The sequence below is a fragment of the Dendrobium catenatum genome, unplaced genomic scaffold, assembly GCF_001605985.2.
Source record: "Dendrobium catenatum unplaced genomic scaffold, ASM160598v2 fragScaff_scaffold_1234, whole genome shotgun sequence".
In the NCBI taxonomy this organism is placed as follows: Eukaryota; Viridiplantae; Streptophyta; class Magnoliopsida; order Asparagales; family Orchidaceae; genus Dendrobium; species Dendrobium catenatum.
Genome location: NW_021319696.1, coordinates 72095 through 82876, shown reverse-complemented (window position 1 = coordinate 82876; position 10782 = coordinate 72095). Strand labels below are relative to the sequence as shown.

Genomic DNA, 10782 nt, shown 5'->3' with positions numbered 1-10782 from the left:
CAAGAAAGTCACATATGATCATGCAATAATTTATTTTCCCATAATATTATGTATAGATTTGGTATAATATGCCGCATAATCTTGTATAATGGCACAGCCTTTAAAAGTACTAAAATCTTTAAGTTCGTCGGCCGGCATAAAATTGAATTGTGATATTCGTCAATATACAATCCTAGAGTAAATGGCTTGGTGGAAGCCTTGAAGAAGACACTGGTGAAATTGCTATAGTAGTTATAGTCCACAAAATCTATAAGAAAGGCCATAGTAACGGAACCCTCATTTCTCAACCCTTCGATAGGGATTACAAGAAGTATAAAAGCATATTTGACTCGACAAGTTTCAGTAGTTCTAATCCATGAAATCCTTCTAATTGATCGAAGAGTCAAAGCTATATTGGGATGGCATTTTATTTTAAGTCATAAACAGTTCACCAATATGTGAAAAGATTGATGTTTTATGTTGGGAAATAATACTAATGGTTCAAAGCCTTCTAATTCTAGATGAATGTCATAATCAAAGAAATAACAACACTACTATTATGCATTCACTTTTAAGAATTAAGATACCTGAGAAGATAGCACTTTTAGGAACACTAATTTAAAATCATGTAAAGGAATTCTCCAATGTTCTCAAATTAGCACAACCTAATTAAATTCATGGGGGAGTCCTATAATATCATGAAGTGCAACCTTAGTAGTGTAGAGATATTTGCTAGTAGGCGGTCAATTAAGTGTTGCATGCTCATGACAAATTGGAAACAAAGCAGTATAACAATGCACTAATCGAGTGTATGTTTTCATCAACTTGTGATACATCATCAATCACAAAACAACCTCATGTCGTTTAGATATCTTTAACCAATCAAAATAAGGGTCAATTGATTCATAAATTCAATCTCCTAATGAATGAGAAAAGGGAGTCTACATCAGAACAATGAGGTATCTCGTGGCAGTCAGGTGACAACACTGCGATTCACCTGTGAGCAAAAACAGAGAATTGATAGTAAGAACCAATGGCTACTAAAGCGCGACACCATGCCACCGGATCTACAACCCTCATACGAGCAAATTCAAGTCGTAAACAAAGTCAAAAATAAAGCCCTGCACATTCAGCAACAATAGTCACCTATGCAGACGGACACTCCTTTGCATTACATGCAAACATCTTAAAATGTCCTCACATACATGCATTGCAATAGACATGATAGGTTATATAAGCATATCATCCTACATTAACTTAAAGATGCATCATATGTTTATATCTAACAACCTCTACACATGCATTTCAAGAATATTTCCCGCATGCATCTGTAATAAATAGAGTATTATTCTAGTATGTCATTTGACACTGTAATTGTACTTCAAAATCATCCTCCTGCATAAGTAGAGGGTTTTACTCTAGTGTGTCATTCGACACTATAATTATATTTCAAAAATCATATCATACAAACACATGAATGCATCGTATGAAATACATCCAATGGCATACACCCACGTAAGACATGGCGAACATGTTGTAGGTACACACGTAATGCCATAGAATGCCGCGTGGGTTAAGAAATAAATTTAGATTTGAAATTGATCTTCTATCAGTAAGTAGATAGAGTTAACAATATCCAATCAACAAAATGGAACAACCCATGAATTCCCCGATATTGATCGTTTTGATATAAACTCAACCATAGGTGATTATTTCTCTTCAAATACCATCAAACTTTCTTAAAATATAATTATTTTCAAATGATTTCAAAGACACCTCTATGATGGCCAAAAACCACCAAACATTCATAAAATCTAAAATCCAAAAAATAAGATATTTAAAATTAAAATTAAATCATCAAAAACTTAAAAGTAAATACCCATCCACCCTTTGCAAAGGTTTGCCAAGGTAGACAAATTTGAAAAATTACTCCGTGTCACAAAGAGTTAATGTCTAATCGAGAATATCACTAGGACTGATTTTCAATGTCTTTTGCTAGTAAGGACGTGACACGTGTCCTATAACCGATGGTTTCACTATCAAATGGCACCACACCTAGAATTTTGCTGCTAAATATCATCGCTGGTAAATGATTATGACCCTCTAAACAGGGTGGTTCGCCTCGAAATGATACGATTATATTACACTCATTGTCAACGCCCATATGCTCCCAATTGAGATAAATCATTGAGATATGAACTAATAGAATATAATTGATAAGACACACAACTCTCTGTCAGGTAAGGTGGAATCAAATTTGTTCCCTTATATAAACATCTACCCCATATCTACAAAATACCCTTGAACGAAGCAACTCATGATTGTTGATAAGAATCCTCTTGCTATGTTGGGTTAACTACCTCCTCTAACTAAGTAGACCAAGGAACACGATGGCACAAGACGACATAACCATGGAATCTTGATTGAGCTCATCATCACTCACCCCCACCATCCGCTTTAAGTGCAATATAGTGAAATTTCAACTTTTTAAATATCAAACTTTCAAACTCCCAAACCCATGATACTATTATGTCTTATACCACATATCTATGGATATGATGTATTCACTCGACGACTAACATTAATAGAAAGTTCTCTCTTATGATTGGTAGGGGTAATTAACTATAAGGGCTTGCGCCTATAGGAAACCAAAACTCATATTGTAAAGTCCTTGCAAAATGAGGATGAAATCTTTGGGTAGTATCTTATTTTCAATCCCAGTCTATCTTCCTAAAATTTCCCTTGCTCTCTAGTCTTATCAACAAGAAGAATATCATCAGCAAAAAGCATACACCAAGGTACATCATCTTGCAAATGTCTAGTGAGAACATCCATGACTAAAACTCCCCCCAAAAGCCAAAAAAAAAAAAGAAGAGAAAATAATAGGACAGGGAGGCCGGGGCGTAAATTTTTTGAGCTCACAACAGTATGATTACAACACTTTGGCGTGAAATGAGAATAACATTGGGAAGACAACTCATTACATGAAAGAAAATTCTACAAAATTCCCAAGTGGTGGAGAAAATCAAGATTTCTACATAGCTATTGCATAACTATATTTTTTATTTCTTGACATATGTGCCAGATTTGAATCAAGAGATGTTCAAGCATTTGCATAATTTATCCATTAATCTAATGGACTTTAGCCTGCTCCTCTTCTCTCGCTGTATGCCAGACTATATCTTTGAGGCCTACTGAAATGTTATTGTAGAACTGGAAAGAAAGAAATCAAGAGTAATATATAAGACACAAAAATTAATTATTTACTGAAATGAATTCAATTGCATCATGATGCAAATCAATTGATTCCAAACCTTGTGAAATTCGAGAGTGTCACCATTTGCCTTGCGGAGCTCCACCATGTTCAAAGATGGTGCAACTTCAAAAACCTTTAAAATCATGAAAGAAGACTTTAGTATCCCTGAAATTCGCATTTACATCTTCCTGTAAGTAGAAAGATATACCTCTGTTGCAATGGCTAAAGGACCTTTTCTTCCACATTTTTCACCTTGCAACTTCAACTGAAGTGATAACAAAAACGAAATCATGATAAAATTTTGAGAATGAATTCGCATAGATGAGAGAAATTGGAGCAGGATTACAGCATAACTTGGTACATATTCAATAAGGAAAGCAATAGTCTTGTAAGCATTAAAAAAAAAATTCCTACAAAGATTTCAACTTGTAGTTTTTTCTGCCATGATAATAATTGTGAATATTTAATAATTTAGTTATATGTTCCTTTAGATTTAGATGTATTGTGTAATATTTTAGTTGTATTGAGGAATAATATGTGAAGTGTGAAAAAAAAAAAAATTAAAAATATTTTCCTTATCTTTATTTGATGGCAAAACGTAGAACTTTCATTAATTGTGAGGTTTCAAAATCAAAATAACCAAAAGAACAGCTTGCACCATACCTTATATTTTCGCTTCTCAATGTTAAATCCCAATGGTTTGGCTGCTTCCTCAATTTTTGAAAGTATTTCTGCCGCAGGTGCTTTTGATGCAAATCTTGTCTCCTTTTTAACAAATCCCTGATAAAGATAATGGAATTACTAAAATAAAATTTCCATAAAATTTGAATTTTATGTGGGGTAATGCTGTAGTTCCCGAGTATAACAACATCTAAATAAATGCTACATGCGCTACTTATCATACCTTTCAAATTAGCTATATATTAATACCTCTAATTCATTGTATAGCCCTTCAAATTCCTCTACGTCCATATATTCGAAATAAACCCTCATTTATAAATAAATTATTTTACCAAAACAATAACTTTCCCTAATAATAAGATATATTGTCCAAAGAATAAAAGCTTACTCAATAAAAAAAAAAGTATTACACTATACTTCATGCTGTTGGAGCACCATATTTGCATGCAAAATCTCTTCAAGGGAATTACATATTATTTTTGAGTGAAAACATTTTTTTTCTTGTTGTGGGGATTCAGACTTAAGTAGCGGTGCCCTAAACAGACCGAGGATTCAAAACTTGTCAAAGTTAGCAAAGTGGTCTTGGATTCAGCTTTAGTAAAAAAATACTAATTCAGTAAAACTTAGCTCCTAAAAACTAATATGATAGACATACTCAAATTTTCAATATTTCTTCAACGCATTGAAGAAAAATTTTAAGTATTGCAATTTCGTGTAGTGTAAAGATAAGATGGAAGAACAAAAACTAAAGATATGCCATTTGAAGAAATGCAAAACACCAAAAGCAAGTTAAGGAAAATTCGGCAAATTCAAGAAATAAACTTGCCATCTGCTTCTCAAACAAGGTGCCAAGATTCAAACCCTGGGATGTAGAAATAAGCTCAAATGCATTCATCAGAGCAGGTCTTTCTTCCCTATGCTCAACAACAAGATTTTGTGGCTCCTGCACATTGAAGAAAAATGGATCAGAAGTACAACCTAACATATGTCAAAAATCTAGAAGAAGAAAATAAGATTGCTCTAACCCCTGATTCATTGAAAATGGCATTCACATCATCGAGGCTAATATCTGCCGTTTCAAAACTTGGGGCTTGATATCCTTTCTTAAACCATTCATTTTCTATGACTTCTGCAATTGTTATTCTCTGTAAAATAACAAAATAGAGGCAAATAAATATCTTCTACTTCAAATTTTTGTTTAACACGAAATCATGGCCAATGATAATTCTAAGAAGACCTACAGTTTGAGGATTGGGATCCAAAATTCTTTTGATAAGTTTCTTTGCACTGGTGGAGAACCAAGAAGGACAACTGAAATCCGCTTTGAAGATCTGCAAAAAATGCTTGAAGTTAGAGATGTTTACACTTTCAATCCATCTACTGGAAAACTAATAAGATTATAACAAAAGCTACACAACATTCAAAAGTTGAAACATCGCTTTTATGAACAAAAAAAAAAGAAAAACCTTTTTGTATAGGGACATAAGGTTGGAATCTTCAAAAGGTAAATAACCCGCCATGAGGACAAAAAGAATCACACCACACGACCAAAGATCTGCCTTGGCTCCATCATAACCCTTGTTGTTAATCACCTAAAATTTCAAAAAACCAATATTGGGTATGGGTAGAACAAAACCAAATGATTCAACACCAAAAAGGATAAAATCTAGAGCAGAAGATACCTCTGGAGCGACATAGTTTGGTGTTCCGCATGTTGTGTGCAACAGGCCATCATCCTAATGGCAAAAAAGAAGATAACAGTATCTCAGGCAACATAAGCTTACAAAAGCCCAATATATCATTTGAAATAAAAATCAAGGCTATCAATATCGTGTTATGAACAAAAAGGCTCATTCTTATATTCTACAAAACTAGATCAGCTTACTCGAACTTGCTGAGGTAGGGCACTTAGTCCAAAGTCTGAGACTTTGAGGACCCCATTAGAATCCAACAACAGATTCTCTGGCTGCCACAGTAAACAGGTTTACATAAATATTTATTTTATTTAAAATTTGATAATTACATTAATGGACATAGATGATAGATAAGCTAAATTTGTTAAACATTAAAATAATTAGGTCACCTTCAGGTCTCTATGATAGACACCCCTGCTATGACAATAATCCACAGCATTGATTAGCTGTTGAAAATACTTCCTTGCTTCATCCTCCTTCATCCTTCCCCAGGTTGCCTAGTGGAGTTCAGAAAAACCAGATAATAAGATGTGTTAGAATGGTACATTTAAAGCCTTCATTAATATAGTGAAACTTAATAAAAATTGAATCATCAAATGTAAGGTGACATCATACAATTTTATCAAAAAGTTCACCACCCGTCACAAACTCCAATACAATATATATCTTTGTCTTGCTTGCCATCACCTATACATGACATTACTTCAGAAATTAGTATAAGAGAAAAAGATTCATATCAGTCAGACAACCTAGTTTGTGTTTTTGAAGCTCTGAGAGCAACAAGCCAGTGGTCACAAAAAACAGAAAAAAAAAACAAAGAATTAATAGCAGGTTCATACACTAAGACTATCAGAATTGAAATCTTTTAAAACAAGAAAAATGAATGGATCGTCTCTCTCTCTTACAAGACCAGCTAACTCTGCATAACTTTAAAAATGGGCCAGAAAGCATAAGGAAACAAAGCATAAATGAAAATTCATGTGGTACCTCAAACATGCGTATAACATTTGGGTGCTTAATCAGCTTCATTGTTGAAATCTCGCGTTTGATCTACAAGTTATAAACATAATAGGAGATCAGACCATAGATTAACCATAAAAAACCAAATGATTTCATACATGCACACCAGATAGTTTAAGAGTACGTTCAGCATAGAAACAAAAAGCAGTCTCCAAAAGAAAGAATCAGATGTATTTTATATTATGTTCTAACTAGACTCATATGCATGGAGTTAAATTTCTTGAGAAGAGTGCACATGAAAATTTCAGTAAGTGATAAATTATATTATATTTGTTGGTTGGTGATGAGTAAGTATCTACACAAATAATTGAATTCTTCAGTGATAAAGAAACTTCACAAAGGAAAAAATTTGGTGAGGATATCATGATTAAATTTTGAAATAAGTATAATATAAACATTCATTGATTTCTCATATATTGCGCCTATCTTAAAATAAACTTAATGGGTATAAATCCCATCATGACTAAATTTTGATTAAAATATGCTGACCCAAAAATTTTCCCCCACAAGTGGCACTTGTCATAAAACATCAAGTACAAATATGAATTTCAAAGAGCCAATGATCAACATCCCCATCGTTTAAAAGGAGAGGCCAATATTACAATATACAAATCAGAGTCATTGAATACCTAACTTCAATATGTCACATAAATCAACAGGCTCCATATAAACAAAAGAAAACAGTTAGATACCAAGAGAATCCTTCCAACAACATAAACTTCTAAGAGCAGAAAAATGAAAGTTCTGTTTGGTCTGAAGGAATTACACAAAAGAAATGACATGAAAATGATAGAAAATTGAATTGAAACTTATTTTCTTAGGTTATTTGATTGAGAAATTTGGCGATAAACATTCTTTGTTTGGTTGACGAAAAATTAAACTTTTGTTTCATGTGCTGGAACACGTCGCAGCATTAGTGTGACATTTTTTTTTCCCGACTTTCACTTGGTGGGCTAGGAAATTATAAGTGAAAGACAAAAATGCATTTGTTCACATCTAAGGCAAATCTAATTGCCTAGAAATTACAAAAAAACTTAACAACTAATATAAAGTTATAAAGTAAAATGAATATGCTTTCCATCTGCACGACAAGTATTTAATAGATTCCATAAATCATTCATCTTTATCAACTAAAATCCATCATTAATCAAGAAATAGAGGCAAGGGTTTTCAAAAGCAGAGATATTTAAAATTTAAACAACTATAAAGACCTGGCCGATCATTTTGTGCCGTAGGACATTTTCCTTATCAAGAATCTTTATAGCCACATTCTCACCCGTCTCCACGTTCTTCGCGAACTTGACCTTTGCGAAAGACCCCTCCCCCAACATTCTCCCCAATTCGTACCTCCCCACCTTAATTTTCCCGCTCGAGTTCATCCTCCCCACTCTGCTAGCACTTCCTTCCACCAAATTCAGCTGAAACCCTAATAAACACCAAGCAATCACCACCTCCTATTGTTTCAGAGCAAACACACTCGCCTCTGTCAACACATTAATTTCTCTTTCCCACTGGAAACGCTAGAGCAGATCTAAAGAGGATCAAAAATAACGCTCTCAATTGCAAAGTAGGAAAGCCAAGCCCGGAATGGCGACGGCGGCAAGAGAAGAGTTCCGCTGCTGGTTCTCGAAGCCATCGTAAACCCTAAAGAATAAGATCAGGCTATGTTCTCTCTTTCTTTCTATAGCTCTGCGCCCGGGAAATCCGTTTACAGGAGATTTTAAAGACTGGAAGGAAACCGCACGCGGCGCCTAGACACGCTTTACAGCGGCTATCTCGAGTGGCAGAACCCGCAGGCCGTTTTAAAGGCCTGCAAAAGGTCACGTGTTAATGTGTGGGACCCACCTGTTGGCTTACCGGAACTACCGGTTAAGATGGGAGAGATCGAAATTTCTTAGCTGCACGGCACTTCCTTTTTGTCTATTTTTATTTTTTTGAAAGATAAAATATTATTATTTTAATTTATAAAATATATTAACTCCTATTAGGTGTACATTTTTTTTAATAATTTGTCAATGTCCAAATTGTCATCTATCTATGTACAATTCATTATTGATAATTATCCAATTTGAAAATTCAAAATTCTCAGAGTTAAGAATTTTGATGAATTTCTTGATGGCTTCACTTTATACTAAAGATAGATCAATGAGTCCAAATCCATATTACAATACATTGTTGCTTATTGATCAAATATTTGCATGGCCCTTTATTTCACTCTATCTTCATCCTTACTTTCTTATTTTTTTAATCTCAATTATTGCACTAAGGCTTCGTTTGAGACGACTTTTTTATTGCTTCTTAAAGCAGCTTTCTAGCTAGTACAAAATTTTTAATTATTGAACTTAAAACTGCTTCAAGAAGCATTAAGAAAGCAGTCCCAAACGAAGCCTAAGATTTCAATGATTATTAAATTTAGGTTCTAATTTCTTTATTCCGAAGCAAAGAATTCCACAGAGGTAGGTTCGTCCTATTGCATTCAAAATCTTAATGGAATGTGTATTATCCATATGGGAGATCTTCCAATTGAGGAGATCCATCGACCTGAGACGAAGAGAAAGGTCTATCTATCTTCTTTAGTTATTCAATGAAACCAATGATTCGTTATTGGAGCAGATAGCAACAACCATTTCAGCGGACATGCATATTTTTTGATAGATTTACATGGTTTCATTAGTAGAAATTATTTAATGTAGCGAGTAATATGCTCTTTCGCCTTTCAGCTCACAAATTCAACTATAACTATTTGGCCAAATAATGAGCTTCATCATATTAGGATGAAAGATCTTATAAAATATAATACTTATCCATCATTAGCTCTCCACTTATATCGAATGATATCATATTTCATAATTGTAAAGTCCGGATAGGTTGTTAAACCTATGCTAATGTCCCAAGGCTAACCAAGAGATGGGTGAATTTATAATTTTAAACTTATTGGATTTTTAAATGAAAACCAATTTTTTAAATATTTTTGTAAAAACAATTTTTCAACCACAATAATAAAATTGCACAAAATAAAAGTGCAGAAAAAATAAAATGGACAAGCAGATTTATAGTGGTTCGGTCCAACAAGACTTACGTCTACTCTCTGAAGACTCCCTCTTCAGGTATTGCACTATTATCAAAACTTACTCTTCTTTAGCTCCCACAGTAAGGCAGAGAAGCCTTTACAATTTTTCTCTCTTTCACCTATCCCTGGAGCGGCAAAGTACTATCTTCTTTTCAAACTCTCCAAGTGTTGGCAAAGTACCATCATCTGTTCACACCCTCCAAGTGTCGACAGAGTACCATTATCCTTTCATACTCTCAAAGTGTCGGTAGAGTATCATTGTTTGTTCACACCTTTCAAGTGTCGACAGAGTAGCATCATCTATTCATGCCCTCCAAGTGTCGCCAGAGTACCATCATCTATTCATACCCTCCAAGTATTGGCAGAGTATCAGATCTTCTTCAAAGATCTTCTCTCGAGTAACTAGAAAGAGGAAAGGAAGAGTAATAACTAAAAATTAAAAGAGATTCTTACCTTTGAGTAACCTTGTGATTCCTTCACACTCCACCTGCAAGAAATCTATCTCAATCACTCTCCCATAAACACTCTTTTCACTTCTTGAAAAATCACGAAGAACAACTCTTTTCATGTCAGTTTCTATGGACCTTTTATATGAAAGACATGAAAAACCATTCAGAAAGCTAAAATTTTCAATTTTGACCATCCATGATCATACAATACGATTGATGTTTGTCCCGGACGAACAGTTCAAAATTATATGGTATAATCCTATATGAATTATTTTTATATAAGGATAGCGTACAATATGATATGCCTATCGTACCATATGAATAGTTATCAAAAAATCCTCATTCATTTGGATAAAAATGTTCCCAATAATTTTTTACTCTGGTCATCGTCTGTACGAAGTCTAGATCATCTTGGATGAATAGTTTAAAAATTTTACATATTCATCTGTATGAATGTTCCCCACTTTTTTGTACTCTTGACGTCGTTTGTATGAATATCATATCGTCCCAGATGAATAGTTCAAAAATTTTATATGTTTGTCTCGATGAAAATGTTCCCCAAATTTTTTGTACTCTGGATGTTGTTTGGACGAAGCCAACTTCGTATAGTACAGAAGAAATAGTACTTAGAAA

General features: G+C 33.9%; 1 protein-coding gene across 1 annotated transcript; it reads right to left on the bottom strand.

Annotated features, from left to right (window-relative positions):
• Window positions 1-2864: 2864 nt before the first annotated feature.
• LOC110104148 (CBL-interacting protein kinase 23) lies at window positions 2865-8390 on the bottom strand. Its single transcript, XM_020833133.2, has 14 exons — window positions 7842-8390; window positions 6598-6660; window positions 6226-6297; window positions 6000-6107; window positions 5802-5882; window positions 5599-5652; window positions 5383-5508; window positions 5158-5247; window positions 4942-5061; window positions 4743-4859; window positions 3899-4015; window positions 3444-3500; window positions 3294-3368; window positions 2865-3192 (listed from the first exon to the last, which is right to left on the bottom strand). Exons 1-14 carry the CDS (start codon window positions 8007-8009, stop codon window positions 3112-3114), a joined length of 1329 nt encoding a protein of 442 aa, XP_020688792.1. The 5' UTR covers window positions 8010-8390; the 3' UTR covers window positions 2865-3111.
• Between the last annotated feature and the right edge of the window lie 2392 nt (window positions 8391-10782).